The following is a 27,550-nucleotide window of genomic DNA, read 5'->3' as shown; positions in this document are numbered from 1 at the left end:
TGGAATATATTCCAGATATCAGAAAAAGAAATTTTCCTTCCGTTTATCATCTTCGCAAGAACATTATAATTACTCACTGCGTAAATAAGCAGTTATAGAAAACCGCGTATCGTCGTGTCGATTAAGAAATAATCTCTACGTGACAATATTTCAATCAAAGTGAAATTTCGCGCGGAAAAAAAAACAGGTTGTCCTTCGCGATTGTGGGCCGTTTGTGAAAGTAAGTTTCGGGATTACTAAGCTTACGGATAGTGAATCGAACAATAGCGATATAGTTTACATATATTACCATAAGTAGCGTCTCGCTAAGAACAGATCTATGCCAAATGCGTAAGAATGGATAATTAAAATTACAATTATAATTCATGGAACACACAGTGATTTTTAAGAAATACAAAAATAAAATATAAAAGAACAAATTAAACTTTAAATGTTCACGATTCAGAAATAAAACAATCAAACAAAAAGAAATAGGAAAAATTAAAGAACATTGAATTTTCAATTAAATAAATATATTAAATTAAATAAATTTACAATTAAATAATTTACGATTAAAAAGACATTAATTATAGAGAAAAAGCATATAAAAACTTGTTAATGTGCTAGGTAAAAAAACAATGAGGAAAAAGATCTAGTTAGAAAGTGATGAGTTCCGTCGAACGCTTTTTATCCGAAAGGAACGGATGTAAAAGACTCTTATTACACTTCGTCGTAATTTCACTGGCTAGATAGAAAAGGAACGCTTTGGTCGCCTTGGATCCATCTGGAGAGAGTGAGAACAGGTCAAAGAGAGTGGTCTCAGATGCTGATATTTCTGTTCCTCATCAGTAGTTAACCGCGTGTCGCGGTGCTCTATTCATTGATCCGTCGAACGTGACCACAAATCGTGATATATGAGTTCTACCGCGCGAATTTCTCAGACAATCAAATTTCGAATTAACATTACAACTACTTCGCATTAACAAAGACATATTCATGAGGTGAATTCATCCCGAAAGTCCCGAAAGTGTGTATTTCCGCAAAGTAATCGGGTATTCAAGCGCAAGTGTATAATTGTACAATATCGATAATACACGTATATATTTAAAAAGGTAGAAATACGAAGATAGAAGATAGAAAAAGATATTTACAATCTATTTTATTCTTTGTTAATAAATTGCAAATTAATGTTCACTTTTTAAAAATAAAAATTTGTAAAGCTTCATTAATTAATGAATTATAAAGCTTCATTTTAAATCAAATATCATGTACAGATAAAACTTCTTATTTACTGATATTTAATTTAATCTTCAATTTTTAATTTCTTTAGATGATAAATGTTTAATACATCTACATTTATATAATTTCTTTGTGTTATTTGAAATTCCCAAAAAATTTTACGCTTAAAACGAAATAAATATATTTGGATGAGAGAGAAAATGGAGATTTTTAGTGCAAAAAGTGCAAGTAACACGAATAGATTTATTATTTTTATTACCTTTTCTAATATTTATAGTAAATAACGCCAGTGATTATCATTTTAACTGTGATAAACGATAATCCGATAAAATTGGAAAAAAATATGACTTTCGCACTTTCGCATCTCTCTTGCGAATGTCATATCTTGCGAATGTGATCCAACGAGAGAGATCTCAAACTAGCCTTCAACCTTGATCTTGATAGAAATCCAGGTGAGACTGTCGAATTGGATCGCTGCACGTGCTTTCGATTCTTTAGAACGTGACGATCGATGCCATCGCTGCGACACATACAAAAACCGTTGCAACAATACTTGCTCGCTCGTTTGTAAAAGCATTCATTTCTAATTCCTTGATATGCCTTTCGTAAACATGTGTCTCACTACAATTTTTCTCTTTTCGGAACAGTTCGATAGTCGTCGACCGAGAATTTACAGTTTTACGTTTAAATGACTTAAATAATATATCTATATAAATTAAATAATATATCTTTTAGAAATATACATTGTTTATCTAAATAAGTATATCCAATTTTCCATTACTTATCTAAATAAATACATCCGTATTATGTATACATATAACATATCGCTCATTTACTACACAACGACATAATTAAAAAATTATAATTTTTTGGATGCTAGTAAAAAAAATGAAAACATAAGGAAAAAAAGAAAAACATACTTTAAAAATACACACTTTTATTCTTCTATAATCAATTATTACAATTCAAAATTGCATTTCGAAATTAAAATTGGAAAATTTTAATGATTCAAAAAATTTTAATATTAAAACTTATTTTCTGGAAAATTTCTCCGACTTGTGTCGTTATTGTAATAAATAAGTAATATAATTATAATAAGTAATATAATTATAAGTAATATAATTATATATTAAATATAAATATATATTTTATTGAATAATATATCTAAAATCTGGAAAAAATGTAAACAAGAGCAGACTAATTGTGGAAGCATAACAATTAACAGGATACATTTAAATTACACGAATGTGTGTCAGACGTGCACATGAGCTCACTTGTTTATTTTTTACTTTACTTAATACAGAAGAAGCGCAAAGAAAGTCGAGCAATCAAAAACAATAGCGTGCTCGTATACGGTTTTAACTCGTAACTTGCAGCACGATAGTTGAAAGTGATATTTCACTCTTTCCTTCGTCTTCAATTCGCCGCATGTCTAAACGAAATAGTCGAAGTTCATTTTAGAGTAAAGCTTCTATTTCACGAAATAGAACTGCTGCACGAGCATAATTTAATTCCGCAATATTTCTACGGAAAAATAGATTTTTCTATAAATTCACTCATTTTTATAATCATGAAGCTTAATACTAATAAGATAGAAAATTAAATGGACTAATTTTTAGAAAAAAAAAACATATCTATCATTATTAATTATTTATTTATAAATTTTTATCACTCTATTGTGTGAAGTATTTAATATTTATGGAGAATTGGAAGATACCTCTTCAAAGTAATGTTCTTAAATACGATATAGGTCCAGTTCCACAGTTCATGATTATAATTCTTAACCGAAGTTCAACTTATTTTCTCGTCCTTTTCAAATTCTTAAAGAATTAATCATGAGCTGAGGAATTGAGTCCTAGTGCTCTAAGCCCCCTTTTTTCATTCTGCATTTCCTATGATGAATCGTTGTCGTTGTCAAAGTCGAAAGTTACCGGCTAACTTTCACTAATAACCAAAAGAGAGGGGAAAGGAGGAGGAGAAGAGTACATCGCCACGCGGACACGGTCTCGCATGTAAACCGGCCGAACGTTACGAAGCTAAAAGGCGTGCCACTTGTCTCGGTGGCCTGGTTTCGTGTCCTACTTTTGTACCGGACTGTACGTGAACGTCTTTGGACACGCTAACGTGAATGCGCTCACAATGTGAAGGAACTGATCAAGAATGTGGGCAAAGGCTTCGAAATCGACGGGAAAATCAGAATGTCTGCGATTAACCCTTTGACGTGGCACATAACATCAAAATATGATGCTTGCATCATATTTTGCATAATTATAATTAGTTTAATTATTAGTTTAATCAGCATGCAACTTGTTTCTACGGGGACATGCGTAATTACAGAAATCATAAAAAGCGAAAACGAAACTCATATATTATTGACTTTCGACCTTAAAATCCTTAAATTTAATAATTAATCTAAAAGAAAGAATTGTGTCAAAAGATGATAGAATTATGAAATTCCGAACGTATTCCATTAACCCCTTCAGTCACTCGTATTACACTGAATTAGTACGTATTAAAAGTGTTGCTTCATAAAGCATCTAAATATAATATAATCAACTTTGAATGTGAATTGAACAATGAAATAACAATATATTTTGTTATATATAAATAACGAAATGTCATTATTAGATATTTAATCGTTTAAAATATTTATATAATATTAACTTTGCTAATTTCATATATAGCAGCTTAGTATGCACTAATCAAGTGTAACGCAAGTAACGAATTTACTGATTCTCAGCTCGAGATAACATTGTCGTAGTATAAATAAATTTTTAATGAAATAAATAACGACACAGAGATTATAACATAATGTGCTCGAAAAATTGTCACAAAAATACTTTTTAAAATACGATCATGTTTTAAAAGACAGAGTCTTTTACAATTTCAGCAATTAACACTTTCCAGCGAGATTCGTATCATCAAGTCCCCTTTGAATTCTTCGTAATCGTTCGATTAAATGGAGTGTCCGCGAGTGTAAAGTGAGAGCTTTAACAATTCGCGAACAAATTTTACCACATTCAATTGCAACTTGAAAAAGCGTGTGAAATAAAAAGAGCACATCCAGGGATCTTTTTGGATTTTTAATAGAACTATTGACGAGACGAACTTCAAAGTGAAATCATGAGGAACGTGACAAAATGATATGGCGCCAGATTAAGAAAGATTCATGACGACGTCGTGAACATGTTTAGCGAACGACAGTGAATCGCATGATCATCGCTGACGGCCGAAGAGAGAAATGACTGTTCTCAAAGCCGGAGCGCTTATCTCGCTACTTCTGATCGCCGATACAAGTTGTCTCGCTAACAAAAGAAGGAACAACCGATTTCTGAGAAAGTTTGGTAAATAGATATAATAATATAATATTTTTCGATATCTTTAAAAATGATCCTTTACTATAGGAGAAAAATTTGATTGAATTTTTTTTTTAGGTCAACCAGAGAAAGAAGAAAATATCGAAAATGCAATCGATTCGCTCGGACAGATGAGATTTTTCGATGAACTTGAATGTAAGTTGTATTATATTATATTAAAAATATTATATTCAGCTTATATTATAATATATTAAAAATAAACAGAGATTAAAATGAATTTTAAAGATTACTTTTAAAAAATTCACTTAAAATTAATTAATTTTTCATGATTTCGTCGAAAGAATCTCTACTTTCTGTCTTTATTTATGATTACATGATTTAAACAATAATACAATTCAAGTATCTACGTTTAATTGTCATGTGTCATCAGATAATATCTCTACATCAAACGCTGAATAATGCTGACATTTTGATATCTATTATCCCCTTAAAACAATTTCAGTTAACAATTGAATAGCATGTGATAAGGATGATTCAGCTATGTGAACGTAATTGTATGGAATGGTAAGATCTCGATGAAATGATAGATATCGAAAGAAAAGATTTTAAGATGACAAACCGGTTAGCCGGATATACTTATACAATCAAAGCAATATATCTTTATCTGTTCTAAACAATTTGATTTCAAAGTCATTGCATGTATTATAGTAATTATAAACAAATTAATTTAAAATAAAGTGTAAATTCAGTAAATCATTTCTCTTTGATGGATAGACAGGAATGAGAAAGTTTACTTTATAAAAATAACTAATTACAGTTATATTCTTTTTTACAAAATAATTAGTTACTGTTATAAATTACCGATTCTGAAGTTACAGTTACAGTTAGTTAAAAAGTAATGAATCGTTTTTCACAACTCGTTAAAATTTATCTGAAAAACGTTTCCGAGTTATTTTACTTTGGGGTCATCTTCAAGATAAAATTCAAATGAATTATTAATTTTAAAGTATGTTTGTGTAGTAATTTGTGCTGTAGTAATTTGATTACCGCGCTATAGTTCTCAGTAGCCCTAATTAAATATTTATTGTTGCAAGAATATTTTTAAAGACAAATTTTTAAAAAATTAGAAAAAGGATTCTATTAGAACAATATTTTTTTCAATATATAATTATATTATACAATATAGAACGATATTTTGTTCAATATACATATAACTATTTATTTAATGCAACTATTCTCAACTATTCTCAACAAAAAAATATTGCGATTATAATAATTTTCCATAAATGTGAGCAAAGCACGAAAGATTTACAACCGAGTTAACAAGAAAGACGAAATCGGAATCATACTTGAAAGGCCACTTACCGACGCTTACTTTCTACAAGAATATTTATAATGAAGCGCACGGAAGCTCAGTTTTCACTGCGACCTCAGCGCACCTCTTCTCTATTGTTATGAGTGTTTGGAGATGATATCTTTCCTTTTATAAAAAACGATACTTAATCCTTCTGACTTCCTAATTGAATTATGGAATTACACGAGTAAAGTTTCCGAATTTTAATTCGATTTAATTCAATCTTTGATAAGAAATTTAGCAGCACAATTTAAATTCTACTTAATTTTTATTAAAAATAAAGATTCGCATTCATGAAAGATATTAGTCTGAATATTAATCACTATTTACTCTTTTTTAAGTAAATTTAATAAGATACTCCATGAATACTTCGAATCGATCTAGATTTTATTTATCAAAGTAAAACTGCTGTCAGTGAAGCGATAAAATTGGGTCACGAAATCTTCATCATAGCGCTGATTTTTCGAAATCATATTCTCTTATATTTTATTTATGATAAAACTCTTATGCTATAGAATTTTTTTATTTTTAATAAGTCTGTGTTTACTAAAACTTAATGAGAACTATCAAAAAAATCTTAGTGAAGAAATTAAATCAACAAAATAACAGTGAGAAGTTTATATAAATAATATTATAATAAAAATTTATAATTTCTTTTGAAACATAATTTTTTTGAAACACAATCCGAATTTGAATATATAGCAATAGAGTGATAAAACAAAATAACTTAAACGATTCAACACACAAAGAATATAGTATAGAAATAATTATCTTGGTTTTCCGTCTTCACGAGGCGACTGGACCGAATCTTGACAAAATTTTCCAGCTATTCAGAGTACGATAATTTCACGGCGACATAATAATTCAACGAAGAAAGAAATGGAAAATAAGACACAACACGACGATATGTTCTGGTAAAGGTGGGGAACCAATGTGAGACCAAGGGACAACGCTGTTGCGGGAAAGCTGATGCCGGTGAAAGCAGTGGACGCCTTCTTAGATCGAGACTCGTGAGACATCGGTTTAAGCCAGTCCACGTGCAGAAGGTGTATCGTCACAGTTTCTTACCGTCACTCCGGTGAAGTGTCATAAGGTGCCTTCAACCTTTGACATTGTCTCTTGATAGTATACGCGTCAGCGGTCTTCAAGAGGAGGCTGCGTCTGCTATCACCTTCTGTAGAAAATTTTCCACGATAAATCGAAACTATTGCAAGAGAAAATAGTGATATCAAAATGGTGGTGCTTACACAGTGCTTTGGGATTCCAAAGTTGTTCGAAATACCGTGACCCTCGCGAAAGCCTTCAACGAAGTGAGAGAAATTGTGAAAGAAATTCGATCATGAATTACATTTACCACGTTCAAGATTAAGGATTTGCAATCCAAGATTAATCAGTAACCAAATCTAATCAAGTGCATTCTAAGATTTTGTTCAAAGTTGAAAGTTTATTGTTCACATGAGAAAAGAACAAGAAGTTAACTTTTCAAAGAAATTAATGGTGTGCCAATTAATTCTTCAATTGTTTTTGCAAGTGAAATTTCAACTAGTCGAATCTCATAAGAGAAACTTGACTTACAGCTTCCAACTAAGTCAAGTTTCTCTTCCAATAATTTCGGAGAAATTAGTCTTCAATTGTGAGATCTCTATACTGTTCTTCATCGATCGTAGTTAATGGAGAAGGAAATGGATCGTTCGTAAATTATCCTCACTGTAGTGCGCCCCTTATAACTTTCAAGTGTGTGCAGTGAGATCACGATGATGCGCAAGGTATCCTCGAAGTGACAAGCGGAAGTTAAAGTCGATCATGAAGATCGTGCTTGGAGTGTTTCTGATCACCGTGGCGAGTGCTTTCGATCACCATGACACTTATTCATGGAAACACAGAGAGGATTGTAAAATTGCAACTGCAAGCCGATCGATCATACCGATCAAAGTTAAAGAATCTCGTCTACAGCGGTCCGATATATATCCATCGAGAAGGTTAAATCGGCGCGAGGACAATGTTCTTCAAAATTCACCGAGAAGATTCGCGATGGCCGACGATTCGAATGAGCCTCACGATCTCTGGAAACCCGAAGCTTCCAGAATAAGACAAGATCTCACGCGTGAAAATCGAGCCATTGAGAGCAACCTGAAAAACGTGATAGGCATACCGTCCAAGGTCGAACAATATCAGTACTTTTCGAATTTTCCGTACGGCGGTGATGGAACCACTGACGCCATATTGGAGAACACAGATCACCCAAAGAATTCTATGTTCTCTGAAGATACTCAAGATCATTTTTTGAATCATAATACAGAAGAGATGGATTGGAGCGGGCAGGAAGTATTCGAAAAGGACCTGCAAAACGATGAGAAAGAGGAAATAAATATTCAAGAAGTATTGAATGAAATCAAACGAAAGAGATTAAATGGAGTGCACGATGAAATGGTAGACGGACATCGACAGGGCAAAGGGAGGAAGTTGACCAGTCAGCAGCAAGGTGCCTTGCTAGTGGAGACACTCAGGAAGAAGCGAAACTACACCAATGATCATCGAGGACATAACTCCAATCTCCAGAGCGGTCTTATGGAGATGTTGGGTAGAAGTATGTAGGATTTAAAATGGGACAAAAATAGGATATAAAAAAAATTAGAAGTGCTGTTAACTAAATAAAATATATCCTGAAAGTGAATTTCGTAAATTGTTGAAAAGTATAAGACCATAAATTATGAATCAAATAAATTATTTGATTGAATGAATAAGTAAAAAGAATATAGGGAGACAGATAATATTTTGTATCTACTTTCAAGAGTTTGTAAAATGAGATACTGGAATATCACAGATTTTCTAGTATTGACAAAATACGTTATCACAATAAATTATTAATGCAATTGGACATATTAAAACGACGGAATTCATTTCATAACAATTAATATTGGATCTTCAAAAGAAGACGCGCTAAATGCGAAAGAGTGTATTTATTTAGCGCAATTAAAATTACAATCGCGTGATAATAAATAAACAAATACATCGATATCACAACAGACATTCATTTTATGTTTTTTTATTGCAAAACAAATTCTTGACTAAATTATTTTTTAGTCAAAATTCCTACTTATTAATCGTTTCTCATCTATTTCATATTATTTACATACATTATTAAAATAATCCATTAATAATAAATTAACAATTTAATATTACTATTAAAGTAATCGGTAAACGTGCGACAATCTATATACGTAGATATTAATTGATATGTGGAATTTATTTCAGTGATACCGCAAACGTGCAAGTACAAAGGTGCGAGGTTTGAGTGCGGCCTCAGCCTTAGCTGTGTTTTTAATGGTGGTCGACCACTCGATTTATGTTCCGGAGGTTTAATATGGAGCTGCTGCGTGGACGACCAAGATATACCCGAAAAAGTACCGCGACCGACTGTGGGTCTGTTACAGAATGCCAGTAAGTTTTCTCGCACTAAAGTAAAACTATATATATTCCAAATATATATATATAATATGTATATTAAAATATGCGTGGATCTAGTCTGTAAAGTTAGCACGACACTCTTAATATATAAAATATAATGCCAGTAACAGTTTTTTCTTTATAAAAATAAAAAAGAGTTCTGCACTAAAAAAATCAAAATTGAAAATATGGTGTGCTAATTTTTTATAAAAATTTAGTATAAAAAAATGTGGAATCTTTTATTTTTATGTAGAACTATGAAAAATGCTATTGGAACTGTCATTCTTTTTTATTAATTTAGGATATCGTGCTAACTTCATAGATCCATATGTCAAGTTTAATTAATGTAACTTATTAATATTTTATTTAAAAAAATTTTTCTCTAATAACTTTGTAAGTTAATGTAGAAGATCTTACTTCTGTAAAAATGTTTTATTTTTTGAAACACTTTAATTATATTAATCTAAACGTATACTCGCGTAGTATATTCAAGCAAACAATAGGGTTAATCCACTATTTAAGGATGGAGGAGACAATGAAAATACATCGTATGTTTTTCTCAAGGAAGAAAGAGTTTTTAATTCAACGATGTGTGTCTCTCAATTAACTCGTGAAGTCCTTTTATCTATCGTCATGCCGCTGTAAATTTGCGACATCCTGAAAGATGGTTCGTGTTCTCCAATGTCACTAAACTGAGTTTCTGAACCGAGACTTCGAGATTATATCGCGCTGTTAGCGTCATTTGCTCGAGAGGAATTTCCGTAAACGCTTTTAAATTTTATGGTCAAACAGTCAAATCTCGTGACGATTACGATAAAATAACGCATTCGATGTATACTCTCTGCATGTAGTATAAGAGAGATTCGAATCATATTTAGTGAAGAAGCGCAAAGAGAACTCAAATGATACTAAAAGAGTAGGAGATGTAACGTTACTTTTTTAAATTAACGTTAGGGATTAAGATGAGATTAGATCGCGAGAAGGTTGAGAATCGTGAACTGAAAGGAGACACCGGCTGGAAGTAACCTGATTTCTATCCGACATCCGAAATTACACAACCAACAGCGTCCAGCTAGTATGTCGCTCGCGTACCAACGATGCGACAGTACGGCCAGCACTTTCAAATACAGTTATTCACACCTAGTTTACGCGACGGCATCGCGTTGCACGCCCGGAGAACTTTACGCGAGCGTGCTTTCAGCAAGTCGCTTACCGTAACCGCGTAACTATCAATACAATGGCACAAATAGAAACAGGCGAAGAAACGATGTCACCGAACAAGACAATTATAAATTGTATTATATTTTCTTATGACATTTTTATTCTTTTACATTTGCTTTCATCTTTCTTTCTTTCTTTCTCATTATATATTATATTATACGTATATTCCTTACCTCATTATATATTTTACAGTACATGGTTTTGTCTAAGTACCGATCACGTAACTTTTTCCTTAAGGCGGAAACATAAAAAGTGAAAAATTTCTCCATTAACTTCAATGATAAAAATTTTCACTTTTCACATTTCCGTCCTAGAGACAAAATTACATAATGAATACTCCGATTGTGTTTCCTGGTTGCAATGAACAATTAGAGAAAATAATAAAAGTGAAGAAAAATATTACTATTATTATAATATTATTAGTATCATAATAATTTTCTATAGGTATTTATTTCTCGAATAAATTTATTCTAAATTGACTAAATTGAATTTATTCTAAATTCTTTAATTCTTTAACTGCAGTGATCAAAATATCAGCTAATAATAAAGCATAATTATAATAATCATAATGTTATCGGACTTAAGACTGTAATTTCGACTAAAAGTATCAACCAAAGAATCAGATAAAAAAATCAATAATTAAACAGTTAAATTAGCTCCAAAATTGCTATGAATATGTTTTGAAATCATAATGCAAAAAATAAAACAATAAATAATTTCGCCTACAATGGCTTTATGGAGCGAAATGACTATATTTTGTAGTTTTAAGTGAATAATTTTTGAACGTAAGTAATCCAAATAAATTTTTATTAATGTACATAGTACATTTTATTAATATATACATAAAAAATTTGATTAATTCGTACTTCTACTTTATCAAATTTGCAAATAAGTATTATAAAGTATTATAAAACGCGATTTTACAAAGAATCAAAGTAAACAAAACATTAAATAACTTTAAACCAAATTTTTCAAAGATAAAATTTTATACAGATATTTAAACGTATAATAAAATAATATGAATTTTTTATATTTTTGATAATGTTTTGAAATATGACGTATACATCCTTAAATTTGGCCGCACAGCCACAACGCGAGTGATTCCGAATAGCTAATAGCGACATCGTTACATTGCCCAGCGTTTACCCTAAATCTCGGGCACCAACAGCCACACGTGGATGACGACGTGCACATTTACGGCAGCGCGATTAGGCCTAATAGGCCCTCGCACAGCCAAGAGACCCATCGGCCCACGTATATGGATGGTGTCAGTAATCCAACCAACCATTACGATTCATCTTACGCGATTTGGAATCATAATCGGCCGAACGATCTCGCAGTCGGCCATGACCGACCGACGTTCACCACTCGTCCGTATCACACAGTTCAGGATTATCCACAGGACGAGTACAACAGCGGCTATCCGCCCGCCGCTTCTAGTGACCCAATCGAGGACTCGTCCAATGCCATGGACTACTCCAGATACCGTGGTAATCGCATGAGAATGATAGATTATTGCACCGAGTGTCGCATGATATGTGTCAAGCGCACGAGTCGGAGGACTCACTGAAAAACCTCGGTGAGTTCAGATTCCAAAGATTACAGACACGCAAGAATCCTGCCGTGTCTCTGTAGTATGGGAAATTGAGCTCACCTCGAAATTGTATTCCTTACGGTTAAAATTTATATCGCTTCGACTGTCGACCTTCTACCTTGTCAACCTTATGCTTTTTATGTTTATTACTATCAATTTTATTTGCAATATTGAGAACTGGCGAATCTCTTAAATGCTTAACTATTGATAACTTAATTATTGATTTGAATATACTCGTTCAATGTTGACTTGCGATCGATTGAAAAGACACCCATTTATTCTAATCATCTGGATTATATTATAAGTGTGTGACCAACAAATATCAACAGATAATTATTAATCTTCATATCAGATATCAGATTTAATTTATTCATGTCGAGAATGAAAATGCTGATTTTAAAAAATATAAAGAATTACAGTTTCGATGGAAATCAGTATGAAATATACGAGACGAACTGGACGAATTTCATAAGATGAATGACGAGACGATACAAAATATTTATTATTAAATATACCGGTTAATAATAATAAAATTGATCTACAGTATCCCCAATAACGGAGACAGTATTTAAACATGCATACAATGTTTCGCATGGAAACCGCACAAATATGCTTTCATCATCACATCGCACATTTTTTTGCACAAAGTGTTGCCGGAAAACAATTGAGAAATTGAATTTGAAGAAAAAAAATGAGAGAATATTAAAATAAAAATGGTTGGCCGAGAACGAGAGATAAAACAGAAAAAATGAAAAACAAAAAGGATAAAAGAAGAACTGGATAATTGTATGAAGCAATATGGAACAAAGAAGAAAATTATATTTTAATCGTCCTCTTTTCTTTTAAACATTGAAATACAAGATAGGAATATGAGACAGAATATTTTAGAATATCAAAATTGGTCTTAATTTTACAACGAAAATGTATAATTTTTAATCGTATAGCTATGTATTATATGTATATAAATTAATTTGTTTCTTTTATGTTAATTAATTCTATAAGTCGTATAAGAAGAATTTATTTGCCATAGATAACTTCATATAATTAATTATTACTATGCATATAATATTCGTAATATTATTTAATTTACTACAATAATACTACAATAACTACAATAATTAAGTAGTAATTTTATTTACTACACAATGTATATATTAGATTACACGTTAAATATAAAAATGAAATTAAAAATTTAATGTAAAATGATTAATTTCACGTGTGTAATTATGTAATGAACACCTCATATTCATATCTTCTCCTATCTTAAGCAAAATCACTAAGAAAGTTTCGCAACGATTAATTGTAGATAATGTATCTCTATAATCTGCGGTAATAAACAGAGTTCCTAAAGTCGCGCAAACTTTCTACACTATGTACCATGTCTATTTTCTGCTTTCAGTCTTTCACTAAAGCGCGAAGAATCTTAAAGTAGACACTTAGGTACCAGTTTAATTGCAGATAATTATAGAAAGTATCAGTTAATAAATTTTTAGTGTGAGCTTATCTTCTGCATCGCAGTTTTATTTTCTCCTCTATGACACGCACAAACATTATCTCTTCGATCATGTATTGATCCCCAAATCACTTTTGCATCATCACGTGTTATCGTATGTTATCACCAACACATCGAACATTTTCACTTGAACGCGTAGATGAGATCTTGCAATAGCTAACATAGATGATATTTCAGGCTGTGGCGAGCTCTATACGAGGAGCAATAGGATCGTAGGTGGACACTCATCTAGTTTCGGTAGCCATCCGTGGCAGGTAAGATCCTTCTTGTACAATTTTCTCCTCTCCTCTCCTTAATTGTAAACATATCTCTCGATTGACACACTCTTCCTTTCATTATTGCATTATTCATTGGGAACGAGCCATCAATTTGCTCGATTCGCCTAGCGCGGAGAGGGAGGAAAATAATCTATTAAATCTTCTCTAAAGGTCGCGAGCCGTGACGCGGACTCGGATACATATTTCATGTAACGCGGCTGTAAATAGATCTCTAAATATTCTCTTTGTTGCAGGCCGCTATTCTTAAGTCAGGATTCTTACAAAGTAAGAAGCTGTCTTGCGGCGGCGCCTTGCTGAACAATCGATGGGTGGTCACAGCGGCACACTGCGTCGCGACGTTAGTATTGGCAATTATTATCAACAGTTTAGTACAATAGAAATATATTGATATATGCATGTCAATTTTTATGTCAGAACACCAAATAGCAATTTGAAAGTTCGACTCGGGGAATGGGACGTTCGAGACCAATCGGAACGGCTTGTCCATGAAGAATTTAATATCGAGAGAAAAGAGGTTTTTCCTTTAAATACTTTTAATACTTTTAATACTTTTTATTGATTCAACAGTATTATATCCAAGAATTCCGCGTTGCAACGTAATATTAAAAAATAAATTTCAAAATACACACTCACTTATTTTATCACGCATATCTTTAATCAATAAAGCATGATAACTTAATAATAATAATTACGCTAAAATAACAACAGATACATCCGCAATATTCTCCTACCGACTTTCGAAATGATGTGGCTTTGGTGAAGCTGTCCCGGATAGTAGCTTTCAAACAGCACATCGTCCCGGTTTGCCTGCCGGCGAGGAATTTGAAGCTCTCCGGCCGAACCGCAACTGTCGCTGGTTGGGGACGAACCAGACATGGTCAAACTTCGGCGCCATCCGTTCTTCAAGAAGTCGACGTTGAGGTAAGTGCACTATCGACCAACGTACTCATCTTTGATGATAACTTGTACTCGTCTTTTCAGCCAAAATATGCGCAATAAAAATAATATGCAATGTACCATACAATACAATTCTGTAAATTGTTTTTGCGACTATTTTATATTAATTTGTTTCTTTTATGTTAATTAATTCTATATAAGTCGTATAAGAAGAATTTATTTGCTATAGATAAATTCATTAATTAATTATTACTATGCATATAATATTCGTAATATTATTTAACTACACAATAAATAATTACTTATTATATATATATATATATATATATGGTGTGTGTGTGTGTGTGTGTGTGTGTGTATGTATGTATTTTTATTTAGGTAATACCGAACGATAAATGTCAGAAGTGGTTCAGAGCAGCCGGAAGAAGAGAAACCATACATGACGTATTTCTCTGTGCGGGATATAGACAAGGCGGACGAGATTCTTGTCAGGTAATCAATCAAAATAGAATATACCAAGAAATATTCGATTAATTCACTATTAGCTAAACACAAGTGCAACTAGGACACTGTTTACAATTTGACTTGTAATAGGGTGATTCTGGCGGACCGCTCACAATGTCGGTGGAAGGCAGACACGTTCTGATCGGTTTGGTTTCCTGGGGCATCGGTTGCGGTCGCGAACATCTACCCGGTGTGTACACCAATATCCAGAAATTCGTGCCCTGGATCGATAAAGTTATGAGCTAAAGCGGAGAAACTTCAATCCTTCGAAGGACGAATTGTTTTACCCGAAAAAAGAAAGAAGGAGCACAAAAAGAAGAAAGAGGTGAATAAAGACGTGAAGTTACCAAAGCTCTTATCATCCTTTTAAAGACTTTTACAATCGTGCTCGATTATGAAGAATTAGGCACTCTTTTTCGAAAGTGCCAAAAAAAACATAATGGTTTTTAAAGCGTTGTTATATGAAGATCATTAAGTATATCCGAAACTAGGAATAAAAAAGTAATCAAAAATTACAATTGATGTATTATATTCCAATGATTAATTAGCAACGTGAAGTTCTTGAGATGCTAATTAGTAGTAATAAGTGAAGATATTTAATATATAAACATCATTTAAGCTTATAAGCTTTATTGTTGTTACTCGTATTAAATAATTTATTGTCATACACATATATATATTAAAACGAAAAGATGTTTCCAAATTCAGAAGAATTCGTCTTATTAACCCTTACCGTATGAGTAACTAATGACCGAACGATTCTTGTTCGTGCAAGTTTCTCGCAAGCTCAGTTAACTCGGCGCTTGTTATTGTTGCGTAAAAAAAATTCGTGATGGGGGGGACCTGTGCGCGACCCCGGCTGTCAATCTGCCTGTAACTGGCGTGCAGTTCAAGTTGATGTGAGACATTAGTAACTCTTGTGAGTATACGATGTTAATTTTTTATGAAAATAAAAATTGTGTCAAAATCATTATAAGTATTCTATTTTCACTCTAAATCAATGTCTGAATGTTTGTTTTCATTAAAAAAATTTCTTTCTAAAAAAATTATTTATTTGTGAGCAACATCATACTTACATATGTATAGATTGCAAAACGTAAAACTTTTCTTTTACATATTTATTTAAATATGTTTTTTTTCATTTTATATTTCTTTTCATTAAAAAAAACATTATATTATACACAAAATAAAAAAATGCGTTTTAATTCGATTTTTTCTATATGTCCTTTCTGAAGATTAGTTATATTCAAATAATTCAACTTTTCGTAGAATTTGAAGTTCTAGTATTTTTTTTTTTTTCATAACTTCACAATACAAAACTCTGCAGTCATTTTTTTATATTCATTTATTATGAAAAATTATGATTTTTTTAAATCAAATGCCATTTTTTTCAGCTTATGAGTCTTTCGGTAATTATAGATTATCCTACATTTTATTATTTATTTAAAATGAAGAGTCAATATTTATTCTAGAAAGTTGAAAGTATGTTGGTAAATTTTTAGAGATTTTTTATAATTATTTTGAAGAGGTGAAAAATCGAAGAGATTTTAGTGATCCCTGATAGTATGAATGAGACACCAAATTATACATAATACGGTAAGAATTAATACGGTAAATTATTGACATAATTTTTTTATTAATATTAATTTATGTTACATAAAGTTTTAAGAATTCAGGAAATAATAAGTATTTTGAATGTATTTAAAAAATTTATTTTGACTCAAAATATAAGATTTATGAAATCTATTATTTTCGTTTTTGATGTTCAGTTGTATCTTCTTGCATTCGAGATATTTCAAAATATGAGGAATATTTTCTTATCATTTGTCAATAGAAACTTATTGGGATTCACAAGATAGCTTTGCATCGTCTATAACATAAGCAGTATTTCGCGCCCAGATCGCAATTTCTTCTGAAGAGATTGCAAAATACATTCCATTTGAAATGCTTATCTATGTCTCTTCCATTTATATTTGAAAATTCATTTACCTTTGTGTTATCTGGTTATCTAGCTCAATAAGCTCTATGTTAAAAATATGAATCTCTATCAATCACTCTTCACATCCATTTCAACGTTTATTTTTTCTTTTATCGACAGGAATGCATAGTTGGATTATCTGCTTCAAGCATGCATTCTGCGATTAAATGTGAAATAAAAGAATCATAATAGAAAAGATGATTCTTTGAGAATATTAGAAAATGGCGATTGCAAGGTGGTTGCAAGGAGCAAATTTCTTGGGAAAAATAATATTTTTATCTATCTTAAGTAATATTTACTAATCATACCTGAACATTATAAAATAAAAAATATTAAAAAATATGAGATATATTAAAAATCATTAAAAAAGGTACAATCAATAAAATTAAAATTGCTCCAAACAGAAAAATATGTTTGTGTTATGCATTAAAATTTCATATTTATATTTATATTTATATTTTTTAAATGGAGGGAAAATAAAAAAATAGATACTTTAATTTGAGTTAAAACAGAATTATTCTTTAATGAAAACTTGAAAATACAATACCTGAAAAAAAATCTTAATTTCAAAGAAATATTTCTTTGCTCGTATTAAAAAAATGTATTTCTTTGGATCAATGAAAATTTCTTATTATACAATATCTTATTTTCATAAAAATTTTCATTAATCCAAAGAAATAACTTTTTGTATACAAAGAAATAGTTCTTTAAAATTAAGACTTTTTTTTCAGCGTACATATCATTTAAGTTGAGTTAGATAATAGATTAATACAATGAAAATTTAGCGCCAGTTATTGATCAAATCTTTTACAAATAATATATGTGCATCATTTGGTTTTTTTTTTAATTTATAACAGATTTTTTTCAAGCAGTGCGTCGATAATTGATATCCTTTTTTAAAATTTCTTTTTAAGTAGATTATATGAAAAAGTTAAAATCAACAATAAAACATAGGAAAAAAGATATGTAGAAAATCTTGTTTGCAATAAATTTTTTAGTATTGATACCTTTACATCGATTTTTCAACAAATTTTACAAATAAACTCTTCTTTTATTGTAACAAACATAGTTCATGCATTTGCTATTATTAATTTATGATAAACTTTTCGATTTATTTTAATATTTTTCAAAGATTTGTAGAAGAAATTTATATTTACAACAAATATAACAGTTTCCTTCAATTTCTCGTGATTATAGATACATGTATGTAAACGTGTTTTTCGTTTCAACGTCGATAAATTACCTTCTGTTATCGACCATCTACAAAAATGAATACTATCTATCCATTTGCCTGTAAATTCTCAACGCAGGATAACTCGAAAGTCTCAATATGCGCCTCCGATAATATAAAGAAATATTATATACATGTGCTAAGATATTTTTAAAGAAATATAATTGAAAAAGACTTTCGATATAATTTTATAAAAATTTCAAAGTCAATTTAATTAATCTCGTTTCAAATTATCATTAATGTTTTTAATCTCTTTGAATGCGTATTTTTCAATATTTAATTATATTTCATAAATTATACTAAAACATTCCATTAATTAAAAAATAAAAAAGTAGAAGAGAAATTGGCACTTTTGAGATTAATCGGTAGACAAAAAAAAGAAATGTATGTTTTAACTCTTTCATTTTAGGATCCAAACTGTATTTATCCGCTCCTGTTCTCGACAGAAGCAGGAAGAGAACGGGATTGGTCACAGAGAATGCGCGAGAAGCGCATCTACCCCGATGCAAGAAGGGGGGAAGTGGAAAGAGGGAGAAAGCGAGAGCAATGGTGGAGGGTAAGTTGCTAATTAGAGCCAGATTAAACGCTTGTCTGGGGAGCCATTTTCCTTGCCGTTCCTCACCGTAGCCGAAGGAGGATGAGCGGCGTAGAGAGACGATGAGGGAGGGGGAGGAGCAGGAAAAATGGGGGGACTTGCGGGGGCAGCTGAGGCTGCGAGAAGCGAGGGAGGGATGGCGGCGAAAGGACGACGAAACGCCGACGCCGGCGGGAGAGGCGGGCTTAATGAAAAGTGTTTGCCCCGTAAAAGTTAAGATTAATTGGCGCTCGGGGGGTGGTTACCGCGATAATCAGCCCGAACCAGTGGTTTTCAAACCCTCTCCAGCTGCCCTGCCGATTGTATTCTCCTTCGGGCCGCGATCGAATACGTTAGCCACAAGCAAAAGTTCCTCCGAAACTGTTCGTCGTGTTACACCGTATCGCGCGAAAACATTTATACTTTTTAATACTGTTCCGTATCTCTCAAGAGAATGAAAAGTGCAGTAAAACTTCGCCGATGTAAACATCTCGCTCTCGAATTCAAGCACAATCTCGAAAAATGAAGTCTGGAAGAATCTAAGTAGTTGCAGAAAATCATTTCGAAACCAAATAGATTTCCTCCAATTATGAAACTCATGTTATCATGGATCTGAAATACTACAACGCGATAAAAATTGTGAGAGAAAGAGCAAGATTTTTCAATGATTAAAATTTTATTTTTATGAACTATTCTTCTATCACGAATTCTCGACAATTATAACATTCAATCAAATGATCATTTATAAAATATAATAAATATAATTAAATTTGAGAATTTAAGATCTGTCTATATGAGCTTTAAAATGAGATTATTGTTTAATTTTGATAATATCACAATTGTTTTTTATTATTTTAATTATTATAGTCCATATTTATCTCTCACTTTTTTATCTATAAATGCAAGCATTATTTATTTCTAAGATATGTAAATTATATGTTATACGTAATTATATAAGATAAATATGAATACTTAATGTTTTAAATTTCTCTTGTATTTATACAGAATACATATCAATTATTATTGAAAATAATTAAGATAAAAGTCTCAAAAAGTATCACTTTAAAATCTTGGAAATCTTCTCTTATCATATTTTGCAAATTATATATGAAAAGTCTGTCAAAAATAATCTGCAAAGCAGCAGTCTATTATCGGCGATAATCATACGGCAACATAATTAGAGAAATTTAATTACGCCTTTCCGAGCAACGCTTTCGTTCACGGTTGAGCACAGCTGGAATGGGAGGTTAATTTGGCGACACCTAGTTTCATTAACAACGCCATTAAAAGTAATGGCCGGTGAGGGGGCGAAGTCGGTCGCGAAGCCTCCTAGGGGGCTGGGAGATTCTAATTACGGAATAGGACTTCCCTGGTGGAGTACGTAAGGCGGTGGGTAGGGAACGGAGAGGAGGTCAAACGCCGGATAAGGGAGGATGGGCCATCGAGTCGAAAGACGCCATGATATTCGTTAAACGGCATAATTGCACCCTCCGGAACGGAGCTCGCGTAATTGTTCCGGACGTCGTGAAAAACTTATCGTCCGAACTGATTATTGAAATCGTGCGATTAATTTTCGCATTTGAAATGATAGCTAGAAACGAGTAATGGAAGACATCTATTCTATGAAATCTTGTTACATAAGTTTCGATGAAAGTATATAATTAAGATTATTAAAAATTATATGCTGGCCAAATTTTTTATGTATTGTATCCGTATCGTGTACGATAATATAGTTAATGTAACAAGGTGATAAACGTATAGATAAAAAGGTAAGGTGGAATGATAAAAAAATGTCTATGTAAAAACAATGAATGATTTTCATTAATTGAATTATATTGAACAAATTGTGTATATCTGTGCGAATTACATATCCAAGCTGATAAAGAGGATAATGAAATATATCAAGATGTGATCATATTTCGTATCTTTAATGGAAAACTTATAAATCAATTATATGGTTTCATTTGCCATTATCATCCGTTAATCTAAAGTGGAGCGATGTAGTTAATGACAATGATGGCTTATTTATCGCAGTAATAAAATAGCCATTTCATTAACCTATTTATACTAATAAAATCGCCATGCGCAATCCGTCTGATAAACAAACCTACAGTGATTCATACGCATTTCTGTTATCAGCATCAAGTATAATATTGTTTTACGTAATCATGCTAATTATAACAAAAAATAATATAAATGAACATGATTTAATTATAAAATTTCATATGTAATATTTAGAGAGATACATCGACGTATGACACTTTACCAGATTATCATACACACACATTTATCAATAACAGATGTATCGATAATTACCATCGTATCGCGTTAAACAATATCAAATTAAAGTTTGATAAGAAATCAATATAACTTTAAAATTTCCACAATATATATAGCAAACGTTTCTAACAAAATATAACCACAGAAAGACAATTCGTTCATTTCTTTTTAATTTGCAATAAAATTTGAATTATAATTATCACGAATAGGAGAGAGAAAAAACAAATTCAATAATACATTCCGCAATTTTAAAATAATATTGAAAAACCTTTGCCATATGAAAACTATTTGTTTATATTATATTAGCTAATAAAAACAAGAATATTACGTGAACAAGTCTTTTAACTTACTGATTTCATAAAATTATAGATAATATATAAAATTTGTGCCCTATCCTAAGTATTATTTTAGTGACATATAAATGAGCAAAGAATTAGTCTGATAAACGAGCAAATCGATATGATTCAATTAACGATATTTAATTTTTATTTACATAAATATAAATTGCGATAAGTGAAAATGCGACATCAATTAGGACTTATCAGCGGACACCGATAGCTAATCGAAACAGCAATCTTATCTTTTGGATAAGAAGTGCGAATTAAGTATTATCAAATTGTTAATTATTTTTTGCCAAAGAGAGACGCAAATGTGACACTCTATGTGCTTTCTTTTCTCTCGCACTTATACTTGAGCTCGTTAATTTATTCTGAATTCTTGATTATCGAAAAAGTCGCGAAATCTAATAGATTGCCAATCAGCATTACCAAATGAGAGAATAGTTATCTATACTTTGTACAATCGCGCGACGTTTACGTTTATCGTTCAAAGTATATAAATCGACTTAATAGGAACATCATCGCCATTTACACAAAATTTTTTTAAACAAATATTAATTCTTTTCAAATATCTTACGCGAAATGAATTTAATTTAATATTTTTAATATTTTTAAAAATACCTCAACTCTGAACTCATTAATTTTTAAATGTTAAATTAATGACATAATTATGAGATTGCACTTATCGCTAATAAGACATGTGATTTGTTTGCGTATTACTTAGTAATATTATTTTTCGAATGGTATAATATTTTTTAAAGATATGATCTCACAAATTTGTTTTTAAAAGTCATTCTTGAGTAAAAGACGTTTTACGAATTTGTTTTCGAACGGCGATACGGAGAATTCTCGCTTATCGTGACGGAGCATAATCGATGGTTAAAAATCGTTTTATGTTTACTCGGTAGCAAGAGGGTGACAGAAAGTTACCTCTGTATATACCAGAGGTCCACAATATGATATACATATATGTTTGCTACCTGCATGGACCCTGATATATCGACAATGGCGTAGAATGCATTAATATCCAAGGACTCATATAAATAGTTACGACAGTAACTGTAAGATAATCATGATCATCGCATTTTACATATCACAGTTTATGTGTTTATAATTAAAATATTGCAATAAAGAAGAAATATTTTAAAACATAAGAAGAATATGCAAAATTATATAGTTGTCCAACTATATAACTTTTATGAGATTAAGCACACGTGAGTATAATAAAAAATATATAAATAAAAATATATAACAACAAGAAGTCAAGTATTAATATAAATAAATTACAACAAACCATAAATTTCTTCTAACGTATCAATATCTAAATTTATATCGTTAGGATTTTTTCTTCTAACAATTAAATTTACTTTTTATAATAATAAATAAAATTATAAATTTGAGATAAAATAATTAAGATAAGAATAGAATTTTACATTTTATCCTCCAGAAAATTCGATAAAATGAAGAATTCAGCGAATATAGCAGATTAACCTCCTTTTTTAAACACTTGGAAAAATTTAAATTTTCTTAAAATTTTCTTTTAATTTTCTCGAAGTCTTAGAAAAGTAGGTTGAACTACTGCCATGTGCACCGTGTTAAGCTTTCAAAATATATTCTAAGGAAACAGCATGTGTGTCCACGACACTGATGCGATAACATTACGAGAGTACGTAGAAACGTATCGAGAGGAGAGTGAAAACGAGTATTCCGTGAGTGTGCTGGACGTGCTTCGGCCCTTAAGTAAACACTCTTTCGTCTCTTATTTGGCTACATACGAGCAAACGAGGAGAGCGAACCATTTACCTTCCAAGCACAATGTTCGTGGTGGGACCACGAAGCGGACGACATCGGGTGATCCATCATTTTTCGATTGTTAAACGCCTCAAGTATTTAGACGCGATGAGTATCTTCACGCATCTACATCGAATTATTATAAATTTTTGCATCGCTGAAGGATCTTCCTCAAGTTTTAAATGTATAATCGCATTCTAAATAATAGTCGCGTATATGTACGTATATATATATATATATATATATATATATATATATGTATTTAAATGCTGTACGTTTAATAATTATAAAAAATTAATATTTGGGGAAAAAAGATTAGAATATAAGATAACAATATGAACACAGTATTTTTATCCGACAAATAAAGAAATATATATCTATTACATGTATAATGATCTATAAAATGTGTTTGTATTTTATTATGTCAAACTTATACGATAAAATAAAATATTTAATATAATAGTTCAGAAACCTAAGAATATTTTACATCCTTAATTTTTATTCTATTGTGATTAATGTAATTTAAGTATTTTAATTTTAGAATACGATTCTTTTTGTTTGTTAATCCATACAATTGTTGAATGATAATCGTAATTACAAAGCATTTTAAAATTTAAAGAAATATTTATAACCAGACGCATTGTTATCTCACTAATAATCAATTATTCGTTCGATTGTTGTAAGAAACAGCCGATAAGGGGAACAATTACTCGCAAACGCGGGATGATATTAGACGACTATTAGGGATCTGATAACGCAACACGTATTATTGATACAATACTTTATTGCATGATGCTATCCAAACGAATATTCACTAATACGCATATCTCTGATTACATATTTTTCAGATAATCAGATATGCGCTATAATTAATCTCAATGACTTCGATCATTGCTATGATAAAAAATATTTTGATTATAAATGTGTGTATATCTATTCGTTGAAAATTATATATAACAAAATTATATATATTTTATTACATATAATTATTACATATAATAATATAGTATATACACATATAAATTTATGTATAATTAACCAATTTAAAATAAATCAATATAGAAAGTTAAAAGATAAATGCAAGAAACAAAAGAAAAAAAAATCGCGGTAATTTAGCATTTATTTATAGAAAACTATTTATAGAAAACGAGAAAACTTACAATATAAGAAACGGATCAATCCAAGGAGTTTACTCAAATAATTCGAAAAGTTAAGTTCTAAAGGATATTTAATAAAAAAAAAGTTTAATTGAATGAAAGAAATATATCAATTTCCAATGAGGTTCACGGATAATTTGCTCTCTCGTAATTCAATACCTCAGTTTCTACCTTTATTTTCCTAATATCAAAGATATTAAGACAATAATTTGTAGACTGGAATATAATTCTCATTCACCATCATGTTAAGGATTATGTAATAAAAAAAGATTATAGTTCAAAAGAAATAAAATAGTTTTACCATTTTCTTCAAATTGAGTCTTACGAACTTACAGTAGGTGGCCATCAGACTTGAGCCACAGTTAAATTAATGACACGATAATATCGATTACAGTCTTGATACCCGTCGCGCGGATACCAAGAATCCCCAAGAAGACGCCGCGGAATCGTTCATCTGCTTGCACCCTTGCCACATTTTCACGCCTATTTGCTTCTCCTTCAGACTACCACGATCACGTGGAGAACCTTCGTGCGTCTCTTCACATCTCTTTCTATATCTCTCTCGCGCCGATCCTTCACGCAAGCTCTGATTGGTCGAGGGGGAAACTCCAGGGTGGCATTGCTATCCCCGTTGCACTCGATGGAAGTATCTCGCTGTATCTCACCCCCGCCGAAGGATCTGTGGGTGTGTAGCTCGGACACGCCCGACCCGCGGTGGGCGTAGTCAAAAGCCAGCTGCAGCGATTCTATCTAGTGGGAGAAGCTTTTTCGGCGGACACGCGGTCACTCGCGACGTCACTTTGCGACGCGACGCCGAGCCGCTTGCTCGTGTCGTCGGCTTCGTGTGAAGATTGTGACTCGTTTAATCGCGGAATCGATCGGTTGCGAAGGACGATTATCGATCTATCAAGTGCGTATGACCGAACTAATGAATCAGTTAATAATCGCTTCAATGACATGGCCATGTAATGACGTTCGAAATTGTGCAAAACGTTGCTGAGATTTACACAACTACACCTACTAGATCATCTATAATCAATTGATTTAAGGAATTACAATCGTCGCATGAAGACTTCGTTATAACTAAGAGTTAGTTTACATCAAGTGTTGACGTTGAAGATCATCCTGGTATATAGATACATCCCGCTCAATCAGTCGTTATTGTTTTTTTAAACATTTTTATATACAATTCATTTGAATCAGTGATTAGAACACGAATCATTATATTGCTCAAGTGACTAAATTAAATTAAATTCCAATAGTGTTGACATTGCAAGAACATAAAAAATCACATCAAAAAATATGTGTTAAAGACCTACAGTGATCACAAGGATATGGCAGCTATGCATTACAACGCGCAGATGGTTTCAGAAGACTTGCATCAGCATCCGCGACATCTCTATAACCTTCAACAAAGACTACAAGATCCTGGATCTTCGCCCAGATCGGAGGACGCCCGATCACCGCTGGACAGTCGAGTGAGATCGCTCGAAGAAGTACGTTTCGTGGGTGCCAGATCACCAGACGTGGAAGATAGAGTAATCAGATATCATGAAGATACCGGAAGTAAACGTTTCCCTAAAGATCATACGGGTCCTGTTTTTTTCCAGGACTCGGAGAATTCTTCCAGAAAATGTTTTAGCGATGAAATAGCGACAAATCGTTGTCGCGAGCCAGAAAGTTCTCCTGGAAGGACGTCCTCACCGCAAAATTACATCCTCAGCTCATCTAATCAACACAATAGCTCTATTGGTAAAACGTCCTTCTGCATCGATGCACTTCTAGGTCGCGCTACGAAGCAGAATGAGATAGAACAGTCGACCGATCGAAATCAACAAAAATCGTTCTCCAGAAATCACGGTATCCAATCTGATAGTCTGAATCTTGGTAACATTCAAGAACGGGAATCTCCCAACGCAATAAGATGCTCTGGAGAAAGAATCGCCTTGAGAAACTCTTTAAATCCTTTCATTCAGCATCATGAATCTGATTCGCCCAGTTTGGAAACTCGAGAAAGACACTCCTCCAATCGTGAGACTGTTCTTGGTCTCCATTCCAGCGATTCCGGCATGTCTGTCCAAAGGAGTCAGTTCAGGCCTGAAACGGGGACCAGCAATTATCGGAACGACCGGCTCGAAAACGTCGAGGATGATACGTCGGTTGACGTGGACCCTACGCGAACTGGAAGCGCCAGTCCCGGAAGCAACGCAAGTCGTAGTCCGGCTTCTAGTCCTCCAATATCCCCCGGTTCAGAGGATCCGTCCAGTAACGGAGTGCTAAGCCATCAGAGTCTTGCATCCGGGCCTTACGGCGTGGGTGCAGCGGTGATCAGGCAGAATCAGGGCCTTCTACTACATCCCGCGGGACCACTCATTCATCCTGGAGGATTGTACTATCATCCGGCCGGCGGTAGCGCCTTCCACTCGATACACAAGGAGGGTCAGCCGGTCGGCCATCCCCAATCTGGAGGGCCTCATCCTCAGCATCACATCCATCCACTCCAGCTCGAGTGGTTTGCTCGGACAGGCATGTTATACCCAAGACTTCCCGCGGATTTGGCCGGTGAGTAGATTGACGCAATTAATTAACACAATAGTTGTTTCGAATGACTTCATGTTATTGAATCATCATGTTATTACAGCTCTTGATAATTATTATATGAAATATATAGAAAAGAAAAATATATTTCGCGATAATAAAACAAATTTTATATCGAAGAAAATTTAAGACATTATTTAAAAAATTTCATTGTACCTAAAAAAAAAGTATATTTAAATTCATATCTAATAACATTAATAAAATTTTTGACAATACTGAGAGAAAAATTATTTTACTTATTAAGTATTTTAAATTATAAC

General features: G+C 32.2%; 2 protein-coding genes across 2 annotated transcripts in view; both read left to right on the top strand.

The window, feature by feature from the left end:
• The first annotated feature begins 7,692 nt into the window (after nt 1-7,692).
• LOC105627947 lies at nt 7,693-15,589 on the top strand. The gene is made up of 8 exons (XM_012209219.1): nt 7,693-8,476; nt 9,145-9,330; nt 13,842-13,918; nt 14,176-14,279; nt 14,357-14,456; nt 14,651-14,863; nt 15,218-15,331; nt 15,434-15,589. Exons 1-8 carry the CDS (start codon nt 7,693-7,695, stop codon nt 15,587-15,589), a joined length of 1,734 nt encoding a protein of 577 aa, XP_012064609.1.
• A 10,437-nt stretch (nt 15,590-26,026) lies between these two features.
• Nucleotides 26,027-27,550, top strand: part of LOC105627946 — a 21,737-nt gene continuing 20,213 nt past the window's right edge. Inside the window, exon 1 of the mRNA XM_012209218.1 lies at nt 26,027-27,254. Within this exon, the coding sequence (XP_012064608.1) occupies nt 26,027-27,254 (1,228 nt within the window). The remainder of the gene's footprint in view (nt 27,255-27,550) is intronic.

This window comes from Atta cephalotes, assembly GCF_000143395.1.
Source record: "Atta cephalotes unplaced genomic scaffold scaffold00011, whole genome shotgun sequence".
Taxonomy (NCBI): domain Eukaryota; kingdom Metazoa; phylum Arthropoda; class Insecta; order Hymenoptera; family Formicidae; genus Atta; species Atta cephalotes.
The sequence above is the reverse complement of the archived record's forward strand: the minus strand, read 5'-3'. Positions and strand labels throughout refer to the sequence as shown.